This window comes from Peromyscus maniculatus, chromosome 14 (genome assembly GCF_049852395.1).
Source record: "Peromyscus maniculatus bairdii isolate BWxNUB_F1_BW_parent chromosome 14, HU_Pman_BW_mat_3.1, whole genome shotgun sequence".
NCBI classification, from domain to species: domain Eukaryota; kingdom Metazoa; phylum Chordata; class Mammalia; order Rodentia; family Cricetidae; genus Peromyscus; species Peromyscus maniculatus.
The window spans coordinates 69847578-69866193 of NC_134865.1; the positions used below are offsets into that span (position 1 = coordinate 69847578).

The window sequence follows — 18616 nt, forward strand, 5'->3', positions numbered from 1 at the left end:
TTAAAAAAATAAAGAAACACTATTCCATTGTAAAATTCATGAAAATCTTACTTTTGAACTAAAACCAGGCCACATTTCCACATCCTGCCTATGTAGTTCTGTGCTTTGATTAAACTCGAAAATATTGATTTGAATACGCCTGTGAGTTTCCCAGGCTCTAGACTATGACAAACTCTAGATTATAGCTTACCTCCTTGTGAGGTTTCTTTCATTTTTAGCTATCAAAATATTTTTCCTCAATATATTTTGATCATGTTTTCCCCTCCCACAACTTCTCCCCTATCCTTCCCCTCCCTACCCTCCCAACTTTATTCTCTCTTTTTCCTCCATCCTCTATCTCCCCCATCTCTCATTCTCACATATTCTTTCAAAAACACAAAATGAATGACTCCAAGGAAACAGAACCTTCTGGACACCATGGGATTGATGCACAGAAGACTTCACAGAGACTGTGTAGCACACACAAGACCTGCAGGAGGTCAAGCCATGGAGTCCCAACACTGAGGGGGGACACGAGTAGGGAGTCCCACCCCTAACCAAGAAGCTACTTTAACTGACACCTGTTGGCAAGGGGGAATCTTTTCCCCAGTGGAATGTGTCACTGGGTATATCAACCACACTCCAGGGTAGCTCTATGCCCAGGAGTAGCTGGCCAACGCAAAACTAACTTCATATTTGTTTGTCTGGTTTGTTTTGGTGGTTTTTTGAGGTTAGTTTCTATATAAAAGAGAACTTCCCCTGAGTGATGACAGGTCATCAATGCATTCTCTTCTTTATATTTTTCCGTCTCTTTTATTCCAAACAAAAGACTCATCGACAAAAGGTCTGACCAGATCCCACTGTGTTCACACTACAGAGCCTCATTATGGCATAAAGTGATGAATGCTGCGTGTCTTCTGGCTTGAGTTGGCACAAAGAGATCACTACCAAGAAACAATTAGGATTTGTACTCGTGGCATTAGAGATGCTTCTTGACAGCTGGGATTTAGTGGCACAAGAACAGCTTTCTCTTCTTCCGTGCCCATTATTCTCATGCATTTGTCACCAGTAATTTTCTCATGCAGAGGGCGAAGCAGAGGACAGTACAGGGCGCCAGGTAAGAGGTGAGAGATGCTCTCTGGAGATGTCGAGTGGAAGGACCAGCTGTGCGTGCTTGTCAGGAATTCTACTTTAAGTTGTTGCTGCTGTTCCACTTTTCTGTCTAATCAAAAAGGAAAGTTTTAACTTTAACCTAGTAAAATTACATATAACAAAACAGTTATCAAGCAAGAATTACAGTTATAATATCTAGTCATTTATATTTGGCAAATTCAAAGAAAATATTCTATTTATCCTATATTTGTGAGTCTAAAGTTTCATATCTAATTTATCAAGTTGTATATCAAATTCCAAAATGCCAAAGGATGAGAATAAAAATATTCTTAAATTTTGAGCCTAGTCAGGCCGTGGGCATACTGCATTGATTAAGTACACCAAGTGGTCCATATAGCTAGTTCCTAGGAAAATCTACTTTGATGATGTATTAAGAACACTATAAAAAGCCTGATGATGGCTGGCAAAGATTATGTATAACTATGAGTAATGGAAAACTCAAATGTTATTTCTCTTAGAAAAGTCAAAAGCTGCGAGATTCATTGAATTGATTTGAAACACCATAATGCCAGGGATACAGACTCTAACTTGTTACTGTGTTGAGTATTAGCCTCTTTAAAGTTAAGATATTGCTCTAAACCATGTCATTGAAACTATATTCCAGCCAAGAGAGAGGAAGAATTAGTAAAGAGGGCAGATATGTCCCTTCTATAAAGAACATGTTCCCAGTGTTGCATACAAATCTCCTATTTTGTGCATTAACCAGGACTTTGTCCTATGTGCTTCTAGAGGCAAGGCAGAATGAGAAATATGTTTTTTCTTCTATCAGGTTCAACTGAGAATTGGGAATGCTCTTATTAAGCAGTATAAGGGAAAGAGGTACCTGGAGCAAGTAATAGTCTCCATAACTTCTCAGAGAATCTCTATTTCTTCCATATAAGTGAAAAGCAATACTCCCAATTGTTTAGAAAGTGTGCTTTTTATTTAAATAATCATCTTTGAGTGGCCATTATTGAGCTTACTACAAGACATGAGATTGAGTAAGAAAAAGGTGGTGTCTTTTGATGGAGATAATTCTTACTAGTAAAAGTCATTCTCTTCTCTTCTCTCTCTCTCTCTCTCTCTCTCTCTCTCTCTCTCTCAATCAATCAATCAATCAATCAAGAAGAGGATGTTCTTTTTAGATACCAAGAAAAGTAGCCCCTGAGGGATCATCCATTAGTGGATTTGGAGGTGCCTAGAGAAGGAGACTTCTGGTTCCGTTCTCCAGCTGCATATCTGTATTACTTGTATTACTACCTACCCCCATGACGACTCAGGCATAGGGGAAACATTATAAATAGACAAGGCCTGATTAGGGAGGGGGTGCTCAGGCAGAAGCTAGTCTCTTTCTGTGTACCCTTCTAATTCCAAGTTACCAAGAAGTGTGAACACGGTTTCACGTACCTGCAGGCCTATGGCCTCCAGTGTAGCCAGGGACTGTAACAGAAGGGGTCAAAGGGCAAGCCCATTGCAGCAGTGGGGGACAACGGGGGCAGAAATGCTCCATTCTGGAGCCAGGTCTTGCAACATAATGAATATCTGGAGAGTTTGCTTAAGGCGGAACTGCCACCATGTTACGTGACTTGTTTCAACGGTCTGACAGTCGAAGGTAGGGGCACAACTGTCTCTTTAGGGTATCGCCATGCCTGTTAGTATGGGAGCAATAAGGGAGTGCGTTGTAGCCCTCACGTGTTTACACTGAGCCAAAGACAAGTATCAACTACCCAGTAGGAAATAAGACATCAGGGCAAACAAGGAGCCAGGCTTTTCTTCTCCCCCCCCCCCCGCCCCCACCTTAGCATCAGAGCAGCCACTCACAGGAGGAGAGAGGGGTGCAGGAAAGCAAACTCCACTCTCTCCAACCAGTGCCTCTGGAGCTGTGGTGGTCTGAATGAAAATGGCCCCCATAGGCCCAGAGGGAGCGGCACTATTAGGAAGTGTGGCCTTGTCGGAGGAAGTGCATCACTGGAGGTGGGCTTTGAGGCTTCAAATACTCAAGCTAGGCCCAGTGTCACTCTCTCTTCCTCCTGCCTGCAGATCCAGATGTAGAATTCTCAGCTACCTCTCCAGCACCATGTTGGCCTGCATAGCTTCCCGCTATGACAGTAATGGACTAAACCTCCTAACTGTAATCCAGACGCAATTAAATATTTTCCTTTGTAAGAGTTGGCGCGGTCATGGTGTCTCTTCACAGCAATAAAACCCCAACTAAGACAAGGAGCCCACTCCAGCCAGTGCTAGAAAGGGGGAAGAAAAGAGATACGGATCTAACATGGGTGAAATTTTTTTCAAAAACTAGGGTTGAGCCTTAAAAATCTGAATGTGATTTTTAATTACTGGAAGTTACCAAACCAAAAGAAATTGAGAGTAGGGGGGTTCTATTAGCATCTAGCAGTGGTTGAGAAAGACTGCATTCTGTGTTTCAACCCACAAATGAGCTGAGGCGCTTCCTTTACAAAATTAGTGTTGTCCTTTAGTTAAAGTCACATCAGACAAACTAAAATAAAATCAGAGCATGAAGGTATGCTCACTTGAATGGACCCTTGCTTATTCCCTGTCTCTCCCCCTGTACAAGCAGGGACACTCTCAGACTAAGAAAGTGATTCCCATCTACAATCTTTTAAGGTCACATCTACGATTTTTGCCATACTATTATCCTAGCCTTATTATTTATACTGTATTTTTCTTTTGAACTTACCCACTTTTCAATTTTACTTTATCTTGCTCTGTGTGTGTGTGTGTGTGTGTGTGTGTGTGTGTGTGTGTGTGATGAGGACTCACTATGCAACCCAGGCTGACTTTGAATTCTTAAACCTCCTCCCTCACCCTGCTAAGTGCTAAGATACACACACACACACACACACACACACACACACACACACACACACACACATACATACATATGTGGTATACCACACCTGGCTCTGCCCCCCACCTTGTGCTAAGGATCAAATCCAAGGCCTCACAGGTCCTGTTGTGGTTTGCATAAGAATGGGCCCCATAGGCTTATACATTTGAATGCTTAGTCACCAGGCAGAAGAGCTGTTTAGAGAAAGATTAGGAGGTGTGGAGTGAGTGTGTCCTTAGAAGTTGAGGTGCGCTTTGAGGTTTCAAAAGCCTATGCCAGGCCCAGTCTCTCTGCCGCCCCTGCTGCCTACAGATCAGGATGTAGGACTCTCAGCACCGTCTGCCACTCTCCCTACCATGATGATATGGACTAAGCCTCTGACAGTGTATACAGCCCCTAATTAATTGTTTTCCTTTATAAGAGTTGCCTTGGTCATGGTGTTTTGCTTTTTTTTTCCCCACAGCAATAGAACACTGACTAAGACACACCCTAAGTATGCATACCACCACTGAGCTATGCCCCCAAGATGCTCAAATGTACTACAATTTTTAAAGGAATTCTGCTTCAAAATTAATCAAGAGAAAAGTGGTAATTAGCCTAAGTAAGCACAGGAAAAAAAAAAAAAAAAAAAAAAAAAAACAAGAAAAACTGAAAAGATCCTCTGAAATGCTATGTTTGTGACACTGCCTGAGCCTAAGCTTAGAGCTTTACCAGCAAGAGAGAGGAGACTAAGGCCCTGAGAATGTATTAATACCAAAGGCAGGCTTCTTCCTTCATGCAGTTAGGACCCAAAGAATTGCAAAGAGAGCCGGGCAGTGGTGGCGCACGCCTTTAATCCCAGCACTCGGGAGGCAGAGCCAGGTGGACCTCTGTGAGTTCAAGGCCAGCCTGGGCTACCAAGTGAGTTCCAGGAAAGGCGCAAAGCTACACAGAGAAACCCTGTCTCGAAAAACCAAAAAAAAAAAAAAAAAAAAAAAAAAAAAAAAAAAAAGAATTGCAAAGAGACCAGCTTTCTCACAGGTGGGACTCAGAAGTTATTTGATGCTATGACTGAGCAACTGCATATTAAGTAACAAAACCTCAAACGAGAGAAAAAATGTTCTGGGTTGTAAAAAAATAAAATAAAAAAGCAGCCAGTGTATGCCTGCCTCCAACAGCTAGTTAAGCAGCTTTCACAACTCAGGAATTTACACTGGACATGGTGTCATTAAAAGACGTCTTAGACCATGACATACTACCTATATAGTAAATGCTTTCTCAGGACTCTTATTGCCAGTGACAGCAATAACTATATTGGCTCATATAACCAGCAGGTCCAAAGGCATAACTCACTTCAACCAGAAGTATGTTTGGGGAGGGGTAAAATAATGTCTTCAAGGCTATCTCTTCTTCCTCCTCATCCTCTTCCTCCTTCCCCTTCCTCTTCTTCCCCACAGAGAGCAAGATAACTGTTAGTAGCCCAGAACTCACAGCTCCTAGTTATAAAGAAGAAAAAAAATCTGTGAGTCGCTCTAGCAACTATATGCCAAGAAGGATGCAGATACGCTAGGGAAACAGGATGCTTACATCTAGGGTCCTGAACACACCTCTCATTTGGTCCCTGTAACCAGCTGGCTGGAAGTGTTCTGCTAGGCTAAGAACACATTGTCCTTTCCTGTGATAACAAATGGGGTAGGAGAAGAGATGGACCTGGGAAGAAAAGAAGGTGGGGTCCAAATCATCTCAAGGATACGAGGAGATGGATTTCCCAGGGGAAGGCAAAGGGAAAAGACACTCCTCAGACAGAAACGATAAATGCTCACAACAAACACCTTTCCTGTACCTGTCCAACTGTAAAAGAACCTCAAAGGTCTCTTCATAATAAAAATTTTAAATATGAAGAGTAAATGTGCTTCGCACGGCCCCTGTTGCCAGGGTAACAGACACTGTAAAGCTCTTGCTTCTCGGTCCATGCCACTTCCTCACATACCACGGACAGCACCCACACCTTAGTACTAAGAACGTCCTATGAACGCCAGTGTCTACTCCTCATCAACCCGTCCCCTAGGGCCTGGCAGAAGGCCAGGGAACTAGCCGACTAGCGCTCTAACAGTCTTCAGACAAGAACTATATAGTGATAAGGGTAAACAGGCCAGCTCCCTCACAACCTGGCAAGGAAAAACGCATTGATACGCCCTTTACTGTTGCCCGAGTCCCCTGGAGGGATGGAATCCTGTCTGCCAATAGTGCTAAGTTGCTCCATAGCAACAACCCCCACCCCCCGCCCCGCCCCGCTTTCTTTTGCTTCCTTTTCTTCTCTGCCTCACTTCTGTGCCCTCACGCAGGCGTAGCCAGATCACTTTCTACATGAATTATTGCATTTGAATCCTCAATCAGGGCCAGTTCAGGAGCAGCGAAAGTGACAGCCAAGTACTGTGTAAATCACATATATGTGCTCACCACCCCACATCGCCCCCGTCAGTCTCACAGCCATAATGCTGTTGTAACAGATGGAGGAGCCAGGTCCTCGATTAAGCTCACATAGCCAGTATCAGCACAGCTAGCTTCAAAGTAAGTTGATTCCAGTCTATGCTTCCTGGCTTTGCTCTGCCTCGTACCACTTTACAGTGTATCTCTGTAGGCGTCTAGGTCCTGGTGATGCTCTTCAAAGCAGTTAAAAGCTGAGACAACCTAAGAGGATGTAAATGAATGAGAAAGAATCTCATCACATTCTGAGGGAAACCTGTGAGCCAAAGAGCATGTGCCTTGCACATAACTATCATTGAAACAATACGTGGCAATTTTTCAGTCTCTGGGAGTCATTGATGTTATTTTTCCCTACCTTTCCTTAAAAAAATAAAATAAAATAAAAAAGGAGCTTTCATTTCTGAGACATATTTTCCCAGGGTAAAATAAATGTTTCTCATTATCTTAAAGCCAGTGGCAGTCCTTCTGGGTTAAGGCAAAGCAATCATCTTTGCCTTAGGGAGGGAGAGAAATTGGACTCCTCAGGGCCCTATGTGTTATGTTAGAGTGAAGCTTTACAGGCTGGAGAGACGGCTCTGCAGTTAAGGGCACTTGTTGCTCCGGCAGAGGACCCGAGTTTGGTTCCTAGAACCCAAGTCAGGCAGAACACGGCTACACTTAAGTCCACACACCTAATACATATACACAAACACACAAATACATAATTTAAAAAAAAAAATCTGTTTGCAAAACTGTGACTTTGGGCCAGACATGGTGGCGCACACCTATCACCCCAGTGTTTGGGAGGCAGGGGCAGGATCTCTGTGAGTTTGAGTCTAGACTAGTCTACAGAGTGATTTCCAAGCCAGCCAATCCTACAGAGTCAGACCCTGTCTTCAAATAAAAACTGTTACTCTAAAATATATTTTATCTCATTTATTGAGGGCTGTTTTAGGACATGTTTGTCTGAGATAGAACACTTAAGCAACTCATCTCCATTTTGTGTGAACATGAGTGTTTATAAAAATCATTTCTTCTTTTCTTTTTTTTCTTTTCTTTTCTTTCTTTTTTTTTTGTTTGTTTGTTTGTTTTTTAGGTTTGGTTTTGGTTTTTCAAGACAGGGTTTCTCTGTGTAGCTCTGGCTGTCCTGGAACTCACTCTGTAGACTAAGATGGCCTCGAACTTAAAAGAATTATTTCTAAACAAGTTGTTAATGTTTGGATATGAAATGTCCTCCCATAGGCTCATGTGTTGGGTCAGCTAACTGGTCTCCTTCTGGTGGCATTGTTTGGGGAAGGTTGTACAAGGGTTTGGACATGGGACCTTGCTGGCAAACATACAACCACAGGGCAGGCCTTATGGGTTCCAGCCTGGTCCAGTCCTAGCCCAAGCCCTCTGTCTCTTCACTCAATAAGACATGGACAAACAGCCTCATGCACCCATGGACACGGCCACAAGTTGCCATGAGCCTCACCATGCCTTCCCCACTGAGATGGACTCCATGAACCTCACCATGCTTTACCCATTGTGATGGACTGCATGAACCTCACCATGCCTTCCCCACTGTGATGGACTGCATGAACCTCACCATGCCTCATCCACTGTGATGGACTGCATGAACCTCACCATGCCTCATCCACTGTGATGGACTGCATGAACCTCACCATGCCTTCCTCACTGTGATGGACTACACCCTCTCAAAACATGAATGAGAACACATCCTTCTTCCTCAGTTGTCTCTCAGAAGATACTTGGTCCCAGTGATGAGAAACATAAACTCCAAACCTTTCCTTAAGCAGAATTATCTGGCTGTGTTTTTTGCTGTGCTATGTTTGGAGGGGTGACGCCATTTGTAAACAGAGTGAACGCATTCAGTACAAATAATTGGCTCCTTAAGTTGAGCATCCTACCAACATGTTGTGACAACTGATTGGCAGGGGAAGAAAATATAAAACACTCTGAAGCTTGAAGGACAGGTTACCTAGTAACCAACAAATGAGTGAGTTTTCTTCACAGAGACTTGTTCTCTTAATTGGATGAGACGATTTGAAGAACACAGCTGGGAAGAAACAAAGATGGAGGACTGTGGCAATTATCAGCAGACCTGATGTCTGAAATCTTGGCAGCCTCAGCCAAAAGGTCATAATGCGAATGAATCTTTCATTGGTAACAAGAGGCCAGTCAAGCTGCCTACTGAGACACAATTTTGTGCTCTTTTCAAACACATGAAAAATAAAAATGAATTGTGGAAAGAAGCATATTAAAAAGTACAGGGAGGGATGGAGAGAAGCTTCAGCAGTTAGAGGCATCAGCTGCTCTCCCAGAGGACCTGGGTTTGAATCTTGGCATCTACATGGTGGCTCATATCCACCTCTAACTCCAGTTCCAAGGGACCCAATATCATCCCCTTCTGGCCTCTGCAGGTACTGCACATATGTGGTGCACAGACATGGACATAAAATTAAAATACATCTTTTTTTAAAGTGCAGTGAAAACACCATGGTTTAACAATGTGTGGTGGCCACAAGACAGAGGCCCCAAACATCATGAGCTAGAAGCCACTTTAGAGAAAACTTGTCTCAAAACAAACAATAGCAACAGAGTGCTTGCTTATCGAGTAGACTTAAGACCCAGAAGTGTAATATTCAATACCCAACACCACAAAAATACATAAAACCTTATGCAGTTTAAGAGCTCATGAAAACAATCAGGGACAAGATTCTGCTTAAGTTCGGGGATCAGTGTTCTATTGCTTAAGAGAATTCAGAATGATCACCTGGGGTCAGTGGATCTTATTATCACTCTGTCTTGAATACCTGCATTCCCATTAGACACATACTACTTCGCAGAGAATTACAGACATCCTTACTCTCTCTTATTTTAAACAATAAAATTAAGAAAAATCAAATTATAGGTTGACAATGATGAAAGCTATTTTTATCCACTGGACTTTTAGATAATAGCATAAGCTTTCCCTGCCCTTGAATAAGAACTTCTTGTTCTGCCTTTAACTATAACTGAAACAACCCCACCCCAGAGTCATTTCTTACAGTGTTTGTGCCTTGTAATCCCTGGATAAGATTTGTGGGTTAATATCGCTTGCACATGGCTCATTTTTCTCACATGGATGGAACTTAAAACCTTTCCTAAAGCCCCCCCTAGTGACAAGCAGAGAATTAATCCATTTCAGATCAATATTGACACACTTTAAACTTACATCTTCTCTTAGCTTTTAAATGAATCACATTGATTGAGAAATGGCACACACACAAAAAAAAAAAAAAAAACTGTAGCTCAGATTCTCAAGCATTCATCAGCCACCAGAAGGTAAAGGACTTTGTATAGAACACATAAACTGCTCACACACCTTTGAATTCTGTGTGTTTTTACTTGGTCCTGGTGGATAACTCAAAAATATCCCTTTTTTTTTCTTTTTTTGTCCTTTAGGAACTTCAGGATTAAGGTATGTTAGTAGAGGGGCTGGAGAGATGGCTCAGTGGCTAAGAGCACTGGCTGCTCTTCCGGAGGACCTGGGTTCAAGTCCCAGCACCCACATGGCAGTTCACAACCATCTGCAACTCCAGTCCCTGGAGATCTGATGCATTCTGGTCTCCATGGGCACCAGACATGTACATCGTGCACAGACAGACAGGCAAAATACCCACACACGTGAAAAAACTATAAAACCAAACAACAAAAAGTGTACATTCATGGGCAGGAGAGAAAGCTCGGCAGGCAAACTCACTTGCTACCAAACCTGATGCCCCAGACAGTGGAAAGAGAAACTGCTCCTGTAACTCTGACACACATGCCATGATATGTGTGCGCCAACATACATACATGCATACACATGCATAAAGAAATACAATGTAATTTAAAATATAAAATTATTATAACAATAATATTTTATAATAACCCAATAAAAATAAAGGTAAAGCCTTTTGTCTCTTGTGTCTTTTTCTCCATTCATTTGATAATTTTCACTGATGCTTCTAGGCATGTCCAAAGAGGCAAGCACCATCTCCAGGAGGCTTCTGTACTGTGAAACTAAGAGCCATCTACAAAATGGAAATTAATTGTACAATAATAAAGCATTTAAAATAGAACGAACATAAACTACATGTTTTATTAGGTCAGGTAGTACAGACTGTTTACACATCATTTATTTTATGTATCTCATCATCCCAAAGGCTTAGAAATCATTCAATAAGAGAGATATAATTAAACCATTAAAAAAAGAGAAGAGAGAGCTGGTGAATTAGCTCAGCAGTTAAGAGCATGTTCTGTTCTTGCAGAGGGCCTTAGTTCGATCCCAGCACCCACATGTTGGCTCATAACTGCCTGTAACTCTAGTTCCAGGAGAGCCAAGTCCTCATCTGGACTCTGTGGCAAGCACATACACACGCACGCACGCACGCACGCACGCACGCGCACATGCACATGCACATGCACACACAAATAAAAAATAAAAGTAAAAAATTAAAAGCCACATTCTCAGTAAAGAAAACTAAAAAGATTTTTTTAAAGTAGCCTAAAATAATAGCAAATATAATATCAATATGTAATTGCACACAATTATATCAAAATTGAACACAAATAATAATTTTGAGCATCTTTTCAATTCACACACACAAAGAAATCAAACCATTGGCCTTCACCTGAAAATTCACTCGAGAGGATAATATTTTTTTTCTTTCAAAGCCATAGATGCACCAATTTCTGAATGTAAATAACAAGAATACAGTACTGGAGTAATTTCTGAACATGAAGCCATGCTGATACATCAAGGAAAAGACTTTCATAGTGATGCCTCCTCCCCAAGGTCAATGCAACTGGTACTGATCCCCCAGTGTAAAGATGTTCTTGGGAGCTTAGCCCTACAATACATTCATACCAACTGTATACCTGTGGCCAAGACTTGGATTGTTCCTGAGAAAAGGTATTCTCTCTTGTTCACGCACACAGAGTAAAAGCCAAGGACAAATTACATGTCACTTACAGTAATATATCCACTGCAAAACTGGAAATCAATAGAGCCTGTTGCACACTCATTCTTGAAATAAATGGGACAACATAACTGCTTTAAAGAAAAACAACCAACTGAGGATGGCCACAGAGAAAGTCAAACACCGGACAACATGGACATCAGGACCTTCTCCACTCTCCCAGCCTCCTCCCCCAACTAGGAAGCCTCTTTCCTACTTCAAAGCAGAATATACTTTGTCTTTTACTGAAAATAGATCTTTTCCCCATTTAGTATGTTCTGATTACAGTTTCCCCTCCCATCCGGATCCACACTCTCTCTGTCTCTCATTAGAATACAAACAAGCATCTAAGGAATAATAATAAAATAAAATAAAACAAATCAAAAACAAACAAATGAGAGTAATACAAAACAAGAAAACAAGAAAAAGAACCAAAGAAAAAACCCAAGAAACATACATAGATGCAGAGAAACACATGTTTGCACACAGAGGAATCCCATTTTAAAAAAACCCATAAAATCTGAAACCATAATATTCCATACATTAAGGACCTAAAGCAGAATATTTTTATCCACGAGTCTGCTTTGATATGAGGAGCCATCATCTCTTTCTAGCGAACCAAATCATTGTATTGCCTTCCTCAGTTTACCCTCTAAACTTCAGCTCTAGTCAAATACAGCAAACGCTTACTGGGAACCTATTATGCACAATATTATAATGATGTAGATTTTTTAAGCTGCTAATGGTGTAATAAATGCCCTAGGGATCTCAGAATTTTAAGTTAATAATGAGTAGTTGGCTTTCTGCATAATATCCAATTCTGTCTTTTAAAATTCGGTATTTTATTTTTAACTGTGAGGATGTGTGTGTGTGCATGTGTGGGTGTGCACACACCAGTACAGGTGGTATTGGAAGCCGAAGGTCTGAGATCCTCCGAAGCTGGAGGTACAGGTAATTGTGAGCTACCTGATGTGGTAGCTCTGAACTGAACTCAGGTCCTCTGCAAGAGCAGAAGATGTTCCTGCCTGCTGAGCCACAGCTCCAGTCTCCCTTTGTCCCCTTACTCTGTATCATCCTACACATTGGAGCTACAGAATCATCATTTTTTTAAGTCCCATCTTCTCTCCTTCCTATGTCTTAGAGAACCACTGTTCCAGATGTTGATATAACTGGGACTCTGGGGGGGGGTTCTCTCTCTTTTGTTGTTATAGGATTTCTGACTTGCTTCCCTTAAGCCTCATTCTCCTTATGTTTGGCTCTTCTGAGACAGAAGTCTAAGAAAAGAAACCTGACATCTGTACAATACCACATTTTCTTGGTCAGCCACTCTCCATATCATAATACTTGTATCTGCACAATTTCCAGCATCCCTTTCATTTACATAAACAGGGACCTGAGGCTTGATCAAGCTTAAAATTTAATACATGGAGAGCCTGCCAGCACCTGACTGGACTAAGAGGTGAGTCTTTATCCTCAAACCTGAACACCCCAGCCCCTAGGCTTTGGGCCCAGGGGCCCAACCCTGGCCCCCTACACCACTACCCATTGCAGTCCCAGTTTCAGGCCAGTCGGACAGGCAGACCTCCTGCAGACAGGTCAGACTACCACCATCCCCCATCAGACCCTGTAACCCAAACCCCACCTCCCCCAAATCCCACCCACCCTCCGAGACTGCAACTGTTCCCTGAGACAGAGACCGCCAGCATCTGATTGGACTAAGAGGCTCATCTTCTGAATGCTGCTGGTGCTGTTTTGGGAGGTTCTGGAACTGTCTGGAGCTATGGCCTAGCTGCAGGAAGTAGGTCACTAGGAGTGGGACTCTGAAGATTATGCCCAGCCCCTGGTTCTAGCCTCACTCTCCTCTTCTTGGTGCCCTGTAATGTGAATAGCTGCCTTCTATCAAAGGCTCCTGTTGATCCAAGCTGCTGTGTTTCCTCCCTGAGTTAATTCTGTCACATATTATGGTCATATGATGCAAAAGTAACTCATACAATGCTTATAGTTTTTCATCCAATTACTGTGCTTAATGAGACTCTTCTGAAGAAAGAATTCTAATTTTTTGGAGGACATTTATGTATATGAAAGTTTATTATATCATATACCTAATCTCCCACCAACTGTGGAGAAATTGTAGTTCATTTTCACCAGATGGACTATTATATGTTCATTAAATATGGACTATTGGAAGAGTAATTTATGAGAAACATACTTGATAGTATAAATTAAAATTAAGCAGAGGCAGATGTATCTCTGTGAGTTTGAGGCCAGCCTGGTCTACAGAGTGAGATCCAAGACAGCCAAGGCTGTTACATAGAGAAACCCTGTCATGAAAAACAGACAAACAAATAAAAAGCAAAAAAAAAGTAGGATATAAAATTATCTGTATAGAATGATTATGGGCCAGTGACATGACTCAGTGGATAAAGGCACTTGCTGCCAAGCCTTACAACGAGTTTGATCCCTGAGACCCACATAAAAGTGGAAGGAGAGAACTGACTGGAGTTGTCTTCTCATCTCCACATGTGCACAGCATGGCACACACAAAATACATGGCACACATCTCCATACATGCCCCCACACACACAGACTCACACACAAAATAAGTAAAATGTAATAGAATGATTATAACCATATAGAAAATAATATGTACAGAGAGAAAAAAAGGATTAGGAATCAAGAAACCAATAGAACCCATACTGGCTGTGGTAGTTTGAATGTAATTGGCCCCCATAAGCTCATAGGGAGTGTCACTATTAGGAGGTGTGGCTTTGTTGGAGCAGATGTGGCCTTATTAGAGGAAGTGTGTCACTGTAGGGGTGGGCTTTGAGGTCTCCTATATGCTTAAGCCACACCCAGTATCTCAGGCCACCTCTTGTTGCCTGCAAGATGTAGAATTCTCAGCTCTTTCTCCAGCATCATGTCTGCCTGCACACCACCATGTCACACCATGATGATGATGGACCAAACCTCTGAAAATGTAAGCCATCTTAATTAAATGTTTTCCTTTATAAGAAGAAAAATTTAATTCATGATCAAACTTGTAAGCTGTCTTAGTTGGATTTCTATTGCTACAATAAAACACTATGGTCAAAAGTGACTCAGGGATAAAATGGTTTATTTCATCTTATAACTCACAGACCATCATGAAGGGAAGTCAGGACAGGAACTCAAGCCAGGAACCTATAGGCTGGCCGTGGAAGAACACTACTTACAGGCTTGCTCCTCGTGGCTTGTTCAGTTGCTTTTCTGTATAACCCAGAACCACCTGCCCAGGGATAGCACTGTCCACAGTGGGCTGGGTTCTCACGCTCAGTCATGAATCATGAAAACGCCCCCACAGACTTGCTTACAGGGTAATCTGATGGAGGCATGGTCTCAATTGACCTCTCCCTACTATCCCACCCCTTAAAGTCCATTCTCACAAACGGTCTCCAGACTTCAGCTTGAGTGAATTAACAAACTCTTTTTAAGTTCTTTAGTGGCATAGCATACCTCCTCATGAACCACACTTTCATTTTTACTTAACCTAGCCAAGTTACAGGTCTAGAGGCAATGAGGGGTGGTTCCTGAGGGACATCAGCATCGTTCCTTCTGAAACCTCCTTTAGATGAAGTCATCACCTGCTCTGCAAAGGAGGCAGGATCAATTTCCTCTAGCAAGGGCAGAGAGGGCAACATTGAAGGGGTGGGAGTAGGGTGGGGATGCACCCTCTGCTAAGGGTTGGGAGGATTTCCTCAGGCAGAGTGGGGCCATCAGAATCTGAGGAGTCAACATCCTCTGCCTCCTTGGGGTCCTCTCACACATTGCCACCCCAAGTCACAGGATCCCATTCTTTTCCAGTCAATGTCTCACTTTAACTGTTGACACACTTTGAGGCTGGGAAATAATTTCACATCCTAAGTCAGCTAATCATATAATAAAGGCTTGTGTTTGGCTTGCAACTTGAGCTCTAAGGCTGCTAGAGAAAAGATTCTCTTTCAGGGCACACTTAGAAACCTTGAGATTGTTTATGTGTATCTGGAGCTGGTCAATTTTATCGCCCAGCTTGTTTTGTTTGTTGTTTCTTTTCTAACTTTGTCCAAAGATGCTCAATGGAATCCGCCAGCAGTATCATTTTCCTTATATTTCCACAAAAGCTCAAAGATTTTTATACAGTTATTAAATTCTTTACAGCTCAGGCGAGGTGAATTGAGAGCATCAAATGCACGTGTCTTGGTAAGTTCTTGAAGTGGGTCACACCGTGGACTGTTCTCCATGCTACCAGAAGAGTATTTCATGACCTTAAGTTTCATCCAGTTAGAAAACTACCTTCAGTTACAACCATGACCACTAGGGAAACTCAGGCCTACATTTCTGATTCTCCAGAATCACTCCTGATACCACAGTTTGTATTTGTCAGGGTTGTCTAAAGGAATAGAACCAATGGGATGAGTGTGTGTGTGTGTGTGTGTGTGTGTGTGTGTGTGTGTGTGTGTGAGACTTATTAAGTCGGCTTACAGTAAAACAGCTAAATTACAGCTGAGAGTCTGAGAACTCAGTAGTTTCTCTATCCTTGGGTGCCTCAGTGGTCAGAGTAGCCCACAGTGGTTCTCTCTCTCTCTCTCATTGGGGAGGCTGGCAATTCAATTAATGCTCAGTCCCCAAGGATGGGTGCCTCAGCAGTCCCCACCTGGTGTCAAAAAACCTGAAAGATTCCTGGAGAGCTGCTGGTCCTTAATTCCTGGTGAAAAACTGGTTCTGATGTGGAAGGATCCAACCACAGCAGCAATGGGTACCACAGTGCCATGAGGAAAGGCCAAGACAGCAAGACATGAACTATTGTCCTTTTCTGCCATGACCTTAAAATCTGGACTGCTGGAATTAGGCAGGACCAGGCAGATCTTTATGAGTTCGAGGCCAGTCTGGTCTACAGAGAGAGATCCAGGAAAGGCGCAAAGCTACACAGAGAAACTTTGTTTGTCTTGAAAAAACAAACAAACAAAAAAATCTGGACTGCTACCAGAAGGTATCGCCCAAAGTCAAAGAGGGTCTTCCAAATCATTTAAGGCAATCAGGACAATCTCCCTATTGCAGAGATTGTAACTTGTGGCAAGTTGTCATTAAAACCAACCATAATATAAAGAGGCTCAAAGTCAAAGTTCAGCAGATCTGGCTCAGAATCCAGCTTTTTTTTTTTTTTTTTTTTTTTTTTTTTATGATAACAGAGGTTCTCAGACGGGATGCAGTTTCCTCCTGGGCAACTTTTGGCAATGTCTAGCAAGGTTTTGGGTTGTCGGGAGTTTGGTTGCAATGAATGGGGTGTTGTTGTTGCTGCTCTATGATCACACCACAAAGACTCGCATATTCTGCCTAAAAGTTCAAGGACATTGTTGCTGGGAAACCCAGCATGACAGGATGCTTTCTGCACTTCCTCCACCCCATTCTGATCTTATTTCCAAGGGTTCACAATTAACTATTGCAAAAATAAACAACTTGCAGAGAGCCACGGAGAGAGTGGCCTTTTTCTCACAGACTCCTTTCATTCAAAATGAAACGGGATGTGTAGCTTTGAGATAAAGGGGGAGTGAGGATAGGAGGTGAGGGACGCAGTATGCAGGAAGGAAATTCAAACTAACGCTTACAAACTAAGATAGGGGCTGCTGGCGTTGACTCCCTGGTCAAGAGTGCTTGCTCTTAAGTTTGAGGACCCGAGTTCGAATCCTGGGCCCCCAAGTAAAAAGTGGGCATGGTGACCGAAACAGATGTGACCCGCCTTCCAGACAGCAGTTCACTCTGGGTGACTGGCAGAGCAACGGATCGGCACCAGAACCCCTTCTCCAGCCCACTGCCTTTCTGAGGTAGCCTGGAGTGCCTGGGGTGGGCGGGGCGGGGCCTGGGAGCACGCGTCCCTGTGCTGTGACGTCATAATACGCCGCCGCAGAGCCGGCCCTTAGCAACCGACCTGGCGACAGTCTCTGCGGCCGCTGCGGCCCCCGCGGGCTAGTCTCTCCAAATCTCCACTGCGGGGGCCGGCTTGGCCCGGATAAGAACCAAGAGGACACAGAGTGTCCCCGCGAAGGCTGCAGAAGTACTAAGCATGGATGGCAGCCGGAGAGGTAAGGGGCTGCGCGGGTCCAGGCCGCGCCCTGGCCTTTAGGGTGGCCTGCCAGCTCCTTCTCCAGTGTCGCGGGGTGATGCCCGGAGCTGGACAGGCCCAGGGGGAGGCCCCGCTTGCCCGTCTCATTGATCTACCATCTGGCCTTGGGTTTGTCGCCTTGTATCCATCCCCTGATCTCGGGATCCTGCAGCCTGTTGTCGCCTCGGTATCTTGTAGGCTGAAGACCAAGCCCGGTCTTTGAAGTCCGACCTGAGCCCCAGATCAGACCAGCCGCTTTCACAGAAACGACCCTCGGTGTCCTCATCTTGAACGTAGAAGGAAAATACCCATGCCACGGAGTTCCTGGAGATTAAGTGCAGATAATACGTAGCAAGCTCCTGGTCCCTTCTTAGGACTTAGCGTACATGAAGTCTCCCAGTCCTCCAGAATTGACTCACCCAGAGCTGGTTTAGTTAAGTTGCTTCAAGGTGGGGAGCTGGGATACCTCATTTGTAATAATCTCCCAAAGCCGGTTGGTGGACTGAATGTTTAATAGCAGAAGACTACCTATAATCGCAGTGTACACCTATTTGCCTTGACTGATATTCTGAGACAAGTGGTGAGTGAGAAGTAGTTGGTAACCCCTATCCATAAATCTTTACAAATCAGCTCAATCGGAGTTGGAGCACGACAGCCTAAGCCTTTCCTAGAACTAAACAAGTAACACACACACACACACACACACACACACACACACACACACACACCACAGAGAGGAGTGGTAGTGTCTATTTAATGGGTACCTTTGAATCGATCTGCTCATGGTTTCTTGAACTAAGTCTTGCTTTCAACTTGCGTGCACCTTTATTTTACAATAATTGATCAAAATAAGTGCTATGCTTAGCGTAGAAGGTCAGTTGACAGGATATTCAGACACCATACAAACCTAAGTCTGAGTTAAAAAGCAAACCAAAATACTCTTGTGGTCTTCAGAAATGGTTACAAAACAAACTTTAAACCTCTGCTGTGTTCTGCCCATAACCAAACAACTGTTTAGTATACACAGACAAATCTTGTTAAATAGATATTATTCATATTTTGAAATAAATAGAACCAAAGATTATAAAT

The 18616-nt window shown here is 43.1% G+C and overlaps 1 protein-coding gene and 1 long non-coding RNA gene across 8 annotated transcripts in view; one reads left to right on the forward strand and one right to left on the reverse strand.

Annotated features, from left to right (window-relative positions):
* Window positions 1-764: 764 nt before the first annotated feature.
* Window positions 765-6695, reverse strand: LOC121822243 (uncharacterized). The gene is made up of 3 exons (XR_013044615.1): window positions 6503-6695; window positions 5315-5457; window positions 765-1201 (listed from the first exon to the last, which is right to left on the reverse strand). It is a non-coding gene; the product is annotated as an uncharacterized LOC121822243 (long non-coding RNA).
* A 10314-nt stretch (window positions 6696-17009) lies between these two features.
* Spata7 (spermatogenesis associated 7) overlaps window positions 17010-18616 on the forward strand; it is a 32759-nt gene continuing 31152 nt past the window's right edge. For 2 of the 7 annotated variants that reach the window (XM_076551175.1, XM_006998593.4), the window contains exon 1: window positions 17346-17507. In XM_076551175.1, the coding sequence (XP_076407290.1) occupies window positions 17489-17507 (19 nt within the window). In that variant the 5' untranslated portion in view covers window positions 17346-17488. Of the gene's footprint in view, window positions 18108-18616 lie in introns of all 7 variants that reach the window. The other 5 variants (XM_015991398.3, XM_015991401.3, XM_076551176.1 and 2 more) reach the window with 5 other exon arrangements.